Source organism: Cololabis saira, chromosome 21 (assembly GCF_033807715.1).
Source record: "Cololabis saira isolate AMF1-May2022 chromosome 21, fColSai1.1, whole genome shotgun sequence".
Lineage (NCBI taxonomy): Eukaryota > Metazoa > Chordata > Actinopteri > Beloniformes > Belonidae > Cololabis > Cololabis saira.
The window spans coordinates 20024698-20038871 of record NC_084607.1 but is presented as its reverse complement, the minus strand read 5'-3'; the positions used below and the strand labels follow the sequence as shown (position 1 = coordinate 20038871).

Here is a 14174-nt window from a genome sequence, read left to right as displayed (position 1 = left end):
CAGAAGGTCCTTCCTCCCTGCAGCCGTGAGACTACACAACCAGCACTGCTCACAGTAGACCACATACAACCTGACAATAAATATACAAACCGGAAAATAATGTGCAATATCCTTCTCTGCAACGTGCAATTATGTAAATAACATCTGTAAATATCCATCTGTTATTCTTTTTATATACTAGTATTTCTTATTACTATTTTTATTCTCCTTCTTCTTATTATTATTATTGTATATACTGTTTATAGTGTTTTTATTATTATTGTGTGATATTGATGCCTCTTGTGTTTTGCACTATCCCCTTTGCTGCTGTAATCTGGAAATTTCCCCTCTGTGGGACTATTAAAGGATTTCTTATCTTATTTTATCTCTATTTACAAGTGCTAACAAATAAGATTTTGGTTATCTAACATAACATTCATAAACATAAAAAAAAACATTAAAACATTAAAAAAACAAAATCAAAGGATGTAACATGATAAACAAGTTTTAATGTAATGACAGTATATACATGTCACACCTTAGCCACTGTGTGATAAGTGTGAAACTACCCACAACTTCCATAAATCAAACTGGATGGTATTTAGAAAAACACACAACATTGTGAGAATATGGCATGGCATTTTTTACATTATGACTCAAAAGCAAGTTGCAATCAGTCAACTAACTTATATCAGCATCATATATATATATATATATATATATATATATATATATATATATATATATATATATATATATATATATATGATGCTGCTTTTAGCCACTATGCTCCAAAACTGTGGAACAGTCTGTAATGAAATGTGGACATTTTTAAATGTAGACTAAAAACTCACCTCTTTGGTCTGGCTTTTATGTAGCATCAAATGTTATAGTTTTCTGTTTAACATTTTTTAGAGGTATTTGTTTTATTTATTTATCTATTTCTTGTAATGTTTTTATTACTATTATATTTTATTGTTGTGGACTGATTATTTTTTAGCCTTAATTGTTGAACTTTTATCATTATTTCATTTAATTAACTATATTGTATGTCAGTGTGCATTTTATTTTTGTTTTTATTATGCTTATTTTTCAGTCAAAATGTTAAGCACTGTGTATTTCATGTACCTGGATGAAAGGTGCTATACAAATAAAATGTTATTGATTGATTGATGTGTGTGTGTGTGTGTGTGTGTGTGTGTGTGTGTGTGTGTGTGTGTGTGTGTGTGTGTGTGTGTGTGTGTGTGTGTGTGTGTGTGTGTGTGTGTGTGTGTGTGTGTGTGTGTGTGTGTGTAATGAGTTGGCAATAAGATGGATCAATAAATCACAACCATTCGTTCCGGGGAAGCCTATAAGACAGAGTTCAGGCATTAATACTCCAAACCACAAAATTCCATCGTAATCACCGTAGAGCGGACGTCAGTTCCTCCTGCGGTGTCACACCCTAAACCTCCCGTCTCATGATTATTATTCGTTTTTACTTATTTTCACTAACCATGTTTTAAAAAATTAAAACACATCCCTCCACGATACATTCACAGGCATCGCTCCAGGTTCAGAAAAACTGCTGTGTTCCAGGGGAAGTGATGAGGCCGCGGTGCCTGTGGGCGTAGCGGCGCTCCGGATGCTCAGTCTCTAGGCTGATTTATGGTTCTGCGTTACACCGACGCAGACCCTACGGCGTAAGGGCGCGCGTCGCCGCGGTACCCTACGCCCTAGACATTTATACGTAGACGCCCCATCGAGCGCTGAGCCGTACGTCAACGTCGCCGCCATATTGGATGTGGCAAGACTGCACTGTAAACTAATACAAGTAAATTGACTTATTTTCATAAAGCACCTTTCTACAAAGAAATCCAGCGTGCCGAAAAACAATAAATACCCCCCCCCCCCCCCCCCCCATATATATATAAAATATATTAATATTTCACAATATTTTCAAAAGCATATTTTACATAAACATATTTTAAAATTTTCAAGTAACAAAATAACCTATTTGAACCTTTTTAAAGATTTTTTTCAGTTATTTTATTGTCTGAAAAATGGTTCAAATGTTATTTTATTGTCTGAAAAATGGTTCAAATGTTATTTTATTGTCTGAAAAATGGTTCAAATATGTTAAATTAAAATTTGTTTTGTTGATGAGAAAATATGTTTCTCTATTTTTCTCATTTTTTCCATATAACATGGATGTAAATTTACTCCGTTACTGTCCACCACTGCATAGGAGTAATTCATGTTATATCAGCTATAGAGAACAAGGTAGTGCCGAAAAACAATATATATCCCCCCTCACAAAAATAGAGACATATTTTTTTATCAACAAAACAAATAAAAAAAAAATTCAAATAACAAAATAACATATTTGAAGCATTTTTCAGACAATAAAATAACAAACAATAAAATGTAATGTAATGTGTAAAAATGTAAAATATGCTTTGTTAATGAGAGAATATGTTTGTCTATTTTTCTTATTTTTGTGAGGGGGGATATATATTGTTTTTCGGCACTACCTTGTTCTCTATAGACCCCTTTCCAGCCTACGTAATACTTGTTTACTAACACGGAAAGGGGTCTATAGCTGATATAACATGAATTACTCCTATGTGGGATCAATACAGTTCTTATTTTTGCCATCTGAAAAAAATAAATATATTATATTTGGTACCTAACTGTTTCCCAGGTATATTAGTGCGTGTGTGAATGAATAAATGAGACTTGAAACGTACATTTCTTTGTAGAAAGGCGCTTTATGAAAATAAGTCAATTTACTTAGTTTACAGCGCAGTCTTGCCACATCCAATATGGCGGCGACGTTGACGTACGGCTCAGCGCTCGATGGGGCGTCTACGTATAAAAGTCTATGCCCTACGCCGTCGGCTCTGCGTCGATGCAACGCGGAACCATAATTCCGGCTTCTGCCGCCTTCATTTTCCGTGCAGGGTGGAGCCGCCGTCCTGCTCCGCAGCTCCGCAGACCTCAGCATGGGAATGTCGCCCCCGACTCTCTGACTTCACTCGACCTAAAGTGCTACACAACTTACACCAACTTCCCCCCGCAAGCGTGCCCTGGTCCCGGGAGTCGAGCTGCAGCAGCGGCCCGCCAGCAGGGAGGTTGTTGGAGCGATTCCTAGGCGAGCAGTCCCGGACAAAGGAAAGAGAGCCGAGCTAAGAGCATTCCTGTAGCTGCAGCTATGCAGGCCATAAAGTGTGTCGTTGTGGGAGACGGGTGAGTTGGGACAACTATAAACTATAAAAGCTTGTGTTTTATAGTTACTGTTAGATTGTAATGTTGGCTGGACGGCTGTCATTGCGCAACCAAAGGGTGAAGCATTTTTTTTAATTTATTTTTCCCCAATGAGCGAAGTCATAGCTAACTAAGCTGTAACTACCTGTACATTTCAGCTAATTGGATGTTTTACTGCACTTAAAATATAAAATTTGGTCGCTTATCATTTTATATTGTACGCAGCACGCTGTTACAGTACAAGATGATAGTTCATTTTTCACATGATAGTATCAGACATAAATTACTTCTTATACACCCAACCTAATGACTGATTAAATCCTTACTTTTTTTTTCTTTCAAAATCTAAAAAATAAGTAAATAATGTGTGTTTTGATGTTTAATTGTTAACCTCCGTCGGTTACATGTGCAGCACTAGGGATGGGCGGTATGGACAAAAAAATGTATCACGATAATTTCTGGCATTTATCCCGATAACGATAAAAATGACGATTAAAAAAAAAATACCAATTCAACTCCACCGTTTAACTATAAATCCATCACCACATTCAGTCTTTGGAGCCCCCAAATCACTGCTCTAAAAGAATACTAAATGATACTAAATGTCTTTCCAGGGTTTCTGCGGGGTTTTAAAAAGTATTAAAAAGTGATAAATGAAAATTGCCAAATTTAAGGCCATTAAAAGTGTTAAATTCACTGTCAGAAGTATTTTTTTTTTTTTTAATTGGTATTATTTTTTACCTTTTACATTTTAAGCAGTCTATTTTATTGTCATTCACAAAGTGAAATAAATGTGAAACATCTGGTCAACATCAGAGTCTATAAATCTGTTCTGTATAGTGTTCTATAGTTCAAAATCTGTATTAATGTTAAAAGGTCCGTGATTAACACTTAATGTTGTGAGTTTTTTTTAAAAATCTGAAGGTAGTGAAAAAGGTATTAAATTGGTATTAAATTTAACATAAGGATTGCTGTATAAACCCTGCTTTCTTTCTTTCTTTCTTTCTTTCTTTCTGGCTCATATCTTTCTTTCTTTCTTTCTTTCTTTCTGGCTCATATCTTTCTTTCTTTCTTTCTTCTTTCCTTCTTTCACGCACATGTACGTTGTGCATGGATTTAACACAGAACCATAATTCAGCTTTACACAAAAACGTCATCAACGGGAATTTATCGTTTTTACCGCGAGATGACAAATTCTTACTGTGGGAAATTTTTTTGACGGTTTATCGTGAACGGTAAAATATCGCCCATTCCTATGCAGCACTACAGGGCATATTTTTTGTGTCTGTTGTTGTTGAATCCGAAGTTGTTATTTATTTATTTTTTTCTCTGCAACACTTTTAAGACGGAGGATTAACACACGAGTCAGGGCTGATAGTCAGATATATGTCCTAATATGTGGGAGGTAAAACCCCGCTTATAAGCCCGTGTTCTGGGTGTGGTGGATACCACAGCAGCACAGTCATTCATGGACCTGGAATTGAGTTACATGTTTAATTTTCGATTCAGACTAAAGAGGAACTTTGTAGTTGACAGACTTTCATCATTGCTTAGTATCTGTCTAGTCATCAACTATGCGTATTTTGCGTAAAAAAAAAAATTAAAGCCCGTTTTCCCACGCTGGTTTTGGGCATGACCACATTTCATTATCATGATTTCAGCATTTAAAGAATTTGAAATTTGGGTTTAAGATTTTTTTTAAAAATGATAGCAGTCAATGATTCATACTCGCAGTTGCTTTTTATTTGCCCATTTCTCCCTGATCACTAAACAAGTCTCTTCTCCTTTTCAGTGCTGTGGGTAAGACATGTCTGCTCATCAGCTACACCACCAATGCCTTCCCAGGGGAATACATCCCAACAGTGTAAGTGTCTGACACTGCAGTGCAGTATTTATTTACAGCCTAGCTGTCCATTAGTTATCTTGATCTTTGTATCCTCAGTGCATGATTGAAGTAATGTCTCGTTCTGTTGTTGTTAATATTGGTGGAAAATTTGCTTGCCTGTGCCCTTGAGGTTGCAAAAACAGCCGTTGACTGGAATTGTGATTGAAGGGAAAACTAGCTAACTGGAAGTTATGGGGGAAGCCTGCTACTTAACTCATTTCTGTCCAGCCATTTGATCCCTATCACTGGAATTGTGACACAGACCGGCACAGCAGGCATTTGATAAAAGAGGACTGTCGTTCACAGAGATTTAGTAAATTATGATTTGTTTTGAAGGAAGAGATGGAGAAGTGTGATGAATGCACTGCAGATCAATTAAGAATTTGATTTCCTGTTTAAGTCTTGGGTTGATTATCAATTTCACATCTCATGTTTGTGTCAATATTTTATCAGTTTATATTAAGACTGATGGCGTTTGCTTTGCTCAGGTTTGACAACTACTCCGCCAATGTAATGGTGGATGGGAAGCCGGTGAATCTGGGCCTTTGGGATACAGCAGGACAAGAAGACTACGACAGACTCCGCCCACTTTCCTACCCACAGACGGTACGAAAAAAGAAAAAAGAGGGAGACAGAGTTGTATTACCCTTCACTTATCAACTTCCAAGAGTAATCCACTTGGAACGTTACGGTAAAGTGAAGAAGGAAGTTTGAAAGAAAGAAAAAGACCACACCTTTTATGAACACATGATTTTTATATTTCTTTATTTGCTTTGTGGGGGGGGGGGGGTGAATGTTCCTAACAGGAAGTGAATGTCGTTGGCTCTGATTTACTTTTTCTCTTTTGTCTTACCAGGATGTGTTCCTCATCTGCTTTTCGCTTGTGAGCCCTGCCTCATTTGAAAACGTCCGTGCCAAGGTGAGTACTGCCTGTGCTGGAAACGGTGGAGGTTGGAGGGATATCTGTAAAGATCTGTTATAAAACATTGCACGAGCAGAAGCAGTCAGGTGGTCTTTAATTGGCCTTTCAGTAAAACCTGGATATGAGTTTATTTTGACACTTTAATTGTAAGTTTGCCCAATCAATGTAAACCTTATTAAATACACAGCTAACCATTAAGCTTTTTAAAAGAATGTGATTGCATTTTATTAATCAGCCAATGAAATGTAATGGAAATAGATCTGTACACCTGGGTTAGTTTTATTCTTGATCTACTTATAATCTGAAGGTTGTTTTTTTTTTTTTAAATGATTAAAAATAAAAAAAATGTTAAGCTCAGCCAAGCACAAACTCCTCACTTTAAAAAATTATGTATTTTATAAATTTTGGGAAGCATACGATCAAACATTGTACACTGGCGTCTAGTCGACCTCACAGAACCTAGATGCTCAGGCGCCCATGTTTAGAGTAAATGGTTAGCATTCCTGCCTGTGAATGAATTGGTGCAGAAACAAACATGAGGTTTTTTTCTGGAAAAAGCCGTTACAGTGCTGGTTAAGAGCCAAAGTCTAACTGAGAAGCTAGTATTTCTTGTTTTCATTTTCACCACCAAAGCCTTTCTCCGTGTCAGGAAAACTGGAAACCATTTAAACCTACGTTGATGCCATCTTTGAAAAAAAAAAAGAAGGGAAAAAGTCAGTGTGGCCTGTCGTTTCCACAAATCCAAGAAAAAAACAACCTCAGCTTCAACAAAGGACTTGAGCAAAGGAGAGACAGCAGTGGATGAGCACAAGCTCATGTTTCTCAAGTTTGTTTAAATATTGTGCCAAAAAGGAGCAATAATCATTTTCAGTTTTCAACTGACTTTTAAACAGCATTCTCAGTTGTGTTTTTAGTATTATCAGCTGACATTCATATGTTCCACTCAAAAGCATCATGTAAAAATCCTATTTGCAACAGCATCCCGGAATATCAGCAGTGTTTGGCTATCCTGGTCAGCACTGCAGAGAGCGTCACAAATACACACAGTTTGAAACGGCATCTGTGAACTCAGGCTCAGTTAAAAAAATACTTTTTATTTCCCTTCAAGGATTAATAATTAACACATTGGTTTGCTGTTAAGCAAACGCTTTAATCTGTGTCGACAATCCGTCTACATGCTCTTTAGTCCTCTAGAGAAATTAAGAACATACTAAAAAGAGGTTTGAAAGATGTATTGGGTACATTTAACGTGATTTCATGATGTAACCATCTTTCTGTGAGATAAAAGGGCTTTCTAATTACATTTTAAAGTTCAGCCGGATCAGAGATTGACCACCAGCACCTGATTGGAAATTTCACATGTCACTGTGCAAGAATCCAGCCAACTGAGCAATATCAGCTACTAATAAGCTTTTGCAGCTAAAACATTTGCTTTTAAATGTTAATTATAAATGCAGATAGTCATGGTGGATCAGAACGCATCATACGCTTGAAAAAGAGATATTTAATAATCAACTCATCGTTTATGTTGAGAATTGGATCTTGGCCCTCAGAATTGCTTAAATGACTTAATGGGCGTCGACACTACAGTACTCCTTTACTGGAACAAAGGAAATATAGAATCATCTTTGACATTGGGTTGCTAAAGGCAATCCCACTAAACATCACAACGTTTTTGACGATGGTTTCACAGATCACCCCACACTGTTTTTAAAAAAAAAACTACACTCTGACTGGGGGATAATGTTTTTACAGCTGCTGCAATTAAAATTTCATAGAAATGTTGAAAATTAATGCAAGGTTTAATTTATCTCAATGTACTCCAACGCATCCCAACAGGAACACTGATCACATGGTTACTTGTATCCGCGGGGAGTTTGTCTTGGTGATAAAAACACAGGAAATGATTATCTGACTCTGCATTTCCGCTTAACTCTGAAGAGCAGTGTACCAACATAATTTTTTGTTTATGTTGTTCACAACTTTACTGTTACTTTTCTGTTGTTTCTGACATTTTATGGATTATTAAGTAATATGGTCATATTTATCTATAATATAAATAATTACTTGTAGCTACATAAGTGAGATATTTGAAGGATAAAAGACCTAAAAAAGTTATTTCTCAGACTCATCATCGTTGTCCCCATATAGTGGTACCCTGAAGTGAGACACCATTGTCCTAACACTCCCATAATCCTTGTGGGCACCAAACTGGATCTGAGAGATGACAAGGACACCATGGAGAAGCTGAAGGAGAAGAAACTCTCTCCCATTACCTACCCCCAAGGCCTCGCCATGGCCAAAGAGATTGGTAACAACCTCCCTGATGTTGTATACGTCACATTTATTCACCGTCATGTAGGTTTTCAGAAAATAACTCGTTGCTTTCTGTGTGCTATCCTCAGGTTCTGTCAAGTACCTGGAGTGCTCAGCCCTGACTCAACGTGGCCTTAAAACTGTGTTCGACGAGGCCATTCGGGCCGTCCTGTGCCCTCCACCCGTCAAGAAGAAGGGCAAGAAGTGCACGCTCCTCTAAGACTTCTTCAAGTGGAACAGTTACAGGGGAACATGATCGCTAATGGTGAGGGTGGCTAAAGACACAGGAGAAACATACCAGTATACACTTAAGAAAAATGTGCTTCAGATTCTGTCCTTCCATAAGTGTAGCTACAGCCATTTCCATGACAAATTCAACATAAGGTCAGTTTTAGGAGGTGGATTTGGACTATTAAAGACCCTAGTTCAATGTATACTGTATAGGCAAGACTATGAATTACTTGAGGCCTTCTAAAACAGATTGGATGTTTTGTAAAAATGGACTGTGGAATGTCTTCACTTTATTCTTCCACCCTTGTCCACCTTTTTCTTTTTTTTTTTTGGTTGTTTACAGTCTTGGTTGTTTTGAGTGGATGAAATGTTGCCAAATACGTTCTGTACACATGCTGTATTTTAGCCGAAAAAATTTTTTGTTCTATTGTCTCACTCCTCAAAATTAGATCTGACAGTTTGCCGTTGTGACATGCTGTCCTTGCAGCTCCTCCATCATTGGCGTTAAGAGTCACAAGTTCGCTTTCTCTTTTGTGAAAGCGCTCATGTCATCTCATGACATCTACAAGGAGCATGAAAGTAACGTATCTGTGAAATTCCTGTTGCCTCAAATAACTATTTGTGTACCATAACCTTATTATTAGTCGTCTTTTTTTTCCAGTTTGATTCATGATGCCTAAAATTTACTGAATATTCAGTCTTTGAAAGGATCTGCTGCCACCAACAGTGCTATTAATCCCTGACAAATTGAAAGGAAACCAGTATTTTCTGTATTTATCCAATTGGAACCCGTGAGGTTTGTCTTCTTTTATTTCCTTCTTTCCACTCTACATTTCCATAGATGTGTCTCAACTGTATAGCTGCCATTAGTGCAACCTTGAAAACTTGATTACATATTGGAATTGAAATGTTCAGATGTCTTGGTGATGGGGAACAAGAGCACCTTTAATGCTCTGTGGGCATTTTATCAGATTATTTTTGTGCAGCACATTTAGATTTTTTTTTTTTTTTTTTTTTTTTTTTAAGCATCACTACTGGTGAAGCAATGTCACTAAAAAGAGCATCCTGTCTTGTAATAACAGTAACAAAGCTACTGTCGGTTATGGTGTAGTATACAGTGTACTCATCTTTTTGTTATAATCGTGATTTGATTCTTTTGTATCTTTCTTCACAGAAGTTACACGCACTCACTGTATTAACTAACACTATGAATATCCTTTGTTTATTACCTCTACAGTTAACGCTACCTTAATCTCCATACAAACATAGCTTTTTGTAATTAATGCTGATAGCATGTCTGTGCATCATATACTGAAAACTAAGATTAGAATTGCTACATTTATATATTTTTTTGCCTATTTACAAAATGTATTTGAACTACTAGATCAGGGGTTAAGTACATGTTGCTCATCGGTGTTGTACTCGGACATCAAGCTGTGCTTTTATTCAAGCCAATGTTGTGACTCTTTAGTTTTATGGAAAGAAGCTATTGTCACTTTTTGAAAAAGCCAATAAATTCAAGTAAAAACACTACTTTCATTTGTCTTGTCTTTTGTCACATGCTTATTTTGATCATATTCAAAATTGAAATATTTACCAGACTTGCTTTGTTGATTGGTAAAATAGCAGATGACTGAACCAGATAAATACATTTCCATTTTAGATTATGGGGATTTTTTTTTTTTCCGTATATGATGACTAATTTGAATTATCAGAAACTTCCTCCCTTAGCTTTCAACCAAACCTGCGTGCGTCTGCAGTGATATTTATCAATTTTAACTTCAACTCAGCAATGACTTAAATCGTCAATGATTAAATGTTTCATTTAGATTTTTTTTAAATGTTTAGTTTATGTTGGAACTATGACAAAGTTTAGCACTTGGGTCACTTCTGACAATGTAGCAGGAGCAGCACAAACTGCAAGAGCAGCTAGCTGAATCAACTTGTTAAAGCAGGAGAGGATTGTTTTGCTGCTGCGGTGCCAGAACACTGAAATGGAGGTATAAATTGAATAAAATTAAACTGTAAATTATGTATGACTTCTGGTAACTGGTGGAGTCTGCCACAGATTAATCACATTTATATGCCAATTTCACAGCAAATAATTAAATCTTAGTTTTGTTGTTAAAATAGCCATACTTGATTGATGTTCAGAGCAAGCCTTGTTTGAACTTACCGTATCTGGAATCATTCAATTTAAAAACTCCACTGAATCCAGATGGAACGGAATATCCCAAAATTCAGTCACTAAGACACATGAGTGATACATATTTGAAGACAACTAGACTTCCGCATCCTGTTATTTTTGTAATTGCTGAATGACGACATCAGGAATCCTGTCTCTGCATATTTGTGATGACTGTAATCATGAACATAGTTGTACGTAGCACCGGTAGAGCTAAGCCGTTAAGAGGTAACCACCCATCAATTTTTAATTAGAAACAAAAATAAGAGGAAATTAAACCTCAGAGTGGAATTTCACTAAGTCAAGAACCAGGGCAAAAAGTTTTTATTGTTTTGTACATAAATCATTTTCAACAACCAAGATCCACCTCATATCTTTCCCCTCGTCATTCAAGAGCCCTCTGCTATGACTCAGTACCCAAACAGAAGCAGTCAAGTGGAAGCATGATAAAAGACATGCAGCTCATTTACTGTCAGAAACATATTTGACAAAAGTATCTGATCCTCCTTATCTTGAGCCTCTGACTCCTACTTGCCATCAATTTTGGGCACATACGAGTAAAATCTCACATTTTACTCAAAGAAAGACGTTTAAGTATTTTTTTATTACAACAACCTGACAAAGGTCATGTCAACAAAATTGACAACTAATCAACCCACTACGGGTTGATGATACATTTGGCACAGACTCTACATCTGAAATAAATTAATGAACTCAATCTCAATTATTTTCCACAGCTTTTGTTCATTTTATGTACTTCTCATCTTCTCACTAGTGTATGTGAGCCTCATAGCAACTCAGGAATCCACAAATCTCAACAGTGTCCCTGAAGTAGTAGGTATGCTGGAAAGAGAGAAGGAAAAATAAATAAATAAATATTTAGTAAGGCACATCAAAAGGTAGGATTGGTCTGTAATAGCTATTATGGATCAGGATCTTTAATGGTGTTTTAGTTTAATAGGAACAACAGATCAATAGAGATCTTACTGGCTTTTTTTTTTTTTAGAACAACCACAAGTTCTTTTTTCAAAGCCGAGTCAAGTCTAAACAAGTGCTGTCAAAGTAAGTAACAGGAACTCACAGCCCGTCGGTGGAGATTATCACAAATGTCCTTTTTATTTATCACAAAATGAATTTAGATATGTTTTGCCTTACCTTTCAACCAGCTCTGCCCCAATTATGTCATGAATATGGTACTTCATGTGGAATTTCACTTGTGAAGTTGTCTGCCGCTGCTCTATGTCTTCCTTTAAGACTTCACCATATTTGGCCTTCTTCACCATGCCAAGCACTGCTTTACGGCCTAACAGGAAAAGTTGTCTCACGATTAAAAACTAAAACTCCATATAACAAGACACTGCTAGAAATGTAAAAGGGAACAAAGGCAAACCACTGAACACTCACCTTGTATAAAGTATTTAGTGAATTTGCCAGAGTTGGGAATGGAAAGCCACCAGCTGCCTGCATCCCTCACAGTCAGGACGCCCGACTTCACCAGCTGCCTAAATGTTGAAGGAATAAACCACATCCTGATCTTCTGAGGAAAGCACATAGTGTCAGAATTTAACTACACATATACACATATATATATATATATATATATATACAGTGGTGGACAGTAGCGGAGTAAATTTACTTGAGTACTGTACTTAAGTACATATCCAGAGGATTTGTACTTTACTTGAGTATTAGATTTCTTTGGTACTCTTACTTGAATACATTTCCAAGACAAATATTTTTACTTTTACTCCAGTAAATTTCTAGGAAGGCTGAAAAGTACTCGTTACTTTCAGGTCTGCTCTTTTTTCTTCTTCCCTAAAATCCTATTGGACACAAGCTGTTTTTGTCAAAGGAGGAGACCTATCACAGTGCACGCTCTCCACTGGGATGTACGTAAAACGGAAATACGTCAAGCCTCCTCAAAACGATACCGCCAAAGTAGCCTGCGTTTGTTTGTTGTTGCATTCATTTGATTTGTTTTTGGTATTTCTGCAGGTTTTATATAACATTGTGGTTCTCAAAGCAGCACATCAGTGCAGCTGGTTTCAAAGAGTTAATTCTCAGAAACAAGAGTTAAAAGATCCTTAAATTAATTTAGAAAAAATATAGTAACTTACTCTTACTTTTACTTAAAGTAAATTTAAAAGGATTTACTTTTGGATACTTAAGTACCTTTAAAAGCAAGTACTTTTCTACTCTTACTCGAGTAATATTTTGACTGAGCTACTTTTACTTGTAACGGAGTAAATTTTGACCAGTAGTATTTGTACTCTTACTCAAGTACTGGGGTCGAGTACTCTGTCCACCTCTGTATATATTATATATATGGAGCTTTTAAAAAAAAAATTATATATATATAATTTTTTTTTTTTAAAAGCTCCTTACATTCAAATAAATATGTGCTTCAGTATTTAACAGAGATGTAAAGGGTTCTATCTCACGTTATTTCTGTGTCTGTGAAGAGAAACTTGCTCAGCATCTGGTCTTTGCTGAAGCTCAGGTCTGTGCAGGAAGACACTACTTTCTCCAAGAACTTTTCCACTGTTGCTCGTGTTGCTTTCCCCTCCTCTCCTGCCAGAACTTTGGCCTTGTAGTTTGAAGTAAAAACCAACCCGAAAGCTTCTGAATCAAACCCGAGCTGGAACATGAGCAGCTCTCCGTGCTCACGCAGTTTATTCTGTGTACCACAGTGGGTTGAATTTAACATTCAGATCCAGAGAAACTGTTAGTTAGACAGACAACACTGTAACACTCACCACTTCCTTGTCTACCAAAGTCTTGTCATGTGTGCAGTACAGCTGATGCTTCAGCACAATCTGAGGCAAGTCATCGTTGAAGAGCTTTCTAGGGAAGAGAGTCATGAGGTACTCCAGGGTGGATTTAATGTCAGCTGGTCCTTGGAAAAAAGATGACAAGATGACAAGAGTTTATACTCTCTGATTTCAACTGTGACCTAAATTATTTCTTTTAGGAGCCCAACTACCATCTCTATCATGAACTGCTCCGAATTTCTCTGGTCCATTTCTCCTTTTCTTCACTTTGAAAACGTCTGAAATCAGACCCCGTTTCCTGTTCATCCCTGAAAAACAAATGCCAGCAGATGAATCCAAGCAGAAGAAACACAGCCACGCAGGCAGTTTAATACAGAAACAACGAGCTAGCAGTTTCTGCTGAGTTTTATTTAATGATAATAGCTAATGCTAGTTCCAGTTGTTTGATCACTTTATTTAAAAACGTTACCTGATCGTCAATGGGAATAAAAGTATTTAGTTTTCACATAGTTTTCTCCAAACCGGTACTGACTGTTTCAACCTTTGCTGCAAAAGAACAACTTTAAAACGTCTTCTTCTTCAAACGGTTATTTGAAGCGGGCGTCGCTGCCGCTGCCCCCTAGCGGCGGGACGGCGACA

At 36.8% G+C, this 14174-nt stretch overlaps 2 protein-coding genes across 2 annotated transcripts; one reads left to right on the top strand and one right to left on the bottom strand.

Annotated features, from left to right (window-relative positions):
• The first annotated feature begins 2898 nt into the window (after positions 1-2898).
• Positions 2899-10112, top strand: LOC133422479 (ras-related C3 botulinum toxin substrate 1-like). The gene is made up of 6 exons (XM_061712489.1): positions 2899-3207; positions 5018-5089; positions 5599-5716; positions 5967-6029; positions 8184-8343; positions 8438-10112. Exons 1-6 carry the CDS (start codon positions 3173-3175, stop codon positions 8566-8568), a joined length of 579 nt encoding a protein of 192 aa, XP_061568473.1. The 5' UTR covers positions 2899-3172; the 3' UTR covers positions 8569-10112.
• A 1014-nt stretch (positions 10113-11126) lies between these two features.
• Positions 11127-14142, bottom strand: LOC133421834 (inactive serine/threonine-protein kinase 19-like). Its single transcript, XM_061711613.1, has 7 exons — positions 14005-14142; positions 13748-13843; positions 13521-13660; positions 13206-13441; positions 12169-12266; positions 11920-12067; positions 11127-11607 (listed from the first exon to the last, which is right to left on the bottom strand). Exons 2-7 carry the CDS (start codon positions 13839-13841, stop codon positions 11562-11564), a joined length of 762 nt encoding a protein of 253 aa, XP_061567597.1. The 5' UTR covers positions 13842-13843; positions 14005-14142; the 3' UTR covers positions 11127-11561.
• Between the last annotated feature and the right edge of the window lie 32 nt (positions 14143-14174).

Bases quoted from the DNA above. Each gene is read 5' to 3' on its own strand.
- LOC133422479 (XM_061712489.1), top strand. From the start codon at position 3,173: ATGCAGGCCATAAAGTGTGTCGTTGTGGGAGACGG. The intron at 5,090-5,598 runs GTAAGTGTCTGA...TGCTTTGCTCAG, and splicing joins GGGGAATACATCCCAACAGT to GTTTGACAACTACTCCGCCA. The intron at 8,344-8,437 runs GTAACAACCTCC...TGCTATCCTCAG, and splicing joins CGCCATGGCCAAAGAGATTG to GTTCTGTCAAGTACCTGGAG.
- LOC133421834 (XM_061711613.1), bottom strand. From the start codon at position 13,841: ATGAACAGGAAACGGGGTCTGATTTCAGACGTTTTCAAAGTGAAGAAA. The intron at 13,661-13,747 runs GTAGTTGGGCTC...CTTTTTTCCAAG, and splicing joins AGCAGTTCATGATAGAGATG to GACCAGCTGACATTAAATCC. The intron at 11,608-11,919 runs GTAAGGCAAAAC...CTCTCTTTCCAG, and splicing joins GGGGCAGAGCTGGTTGAAAG to CATACCTACTACTTCAGGGA.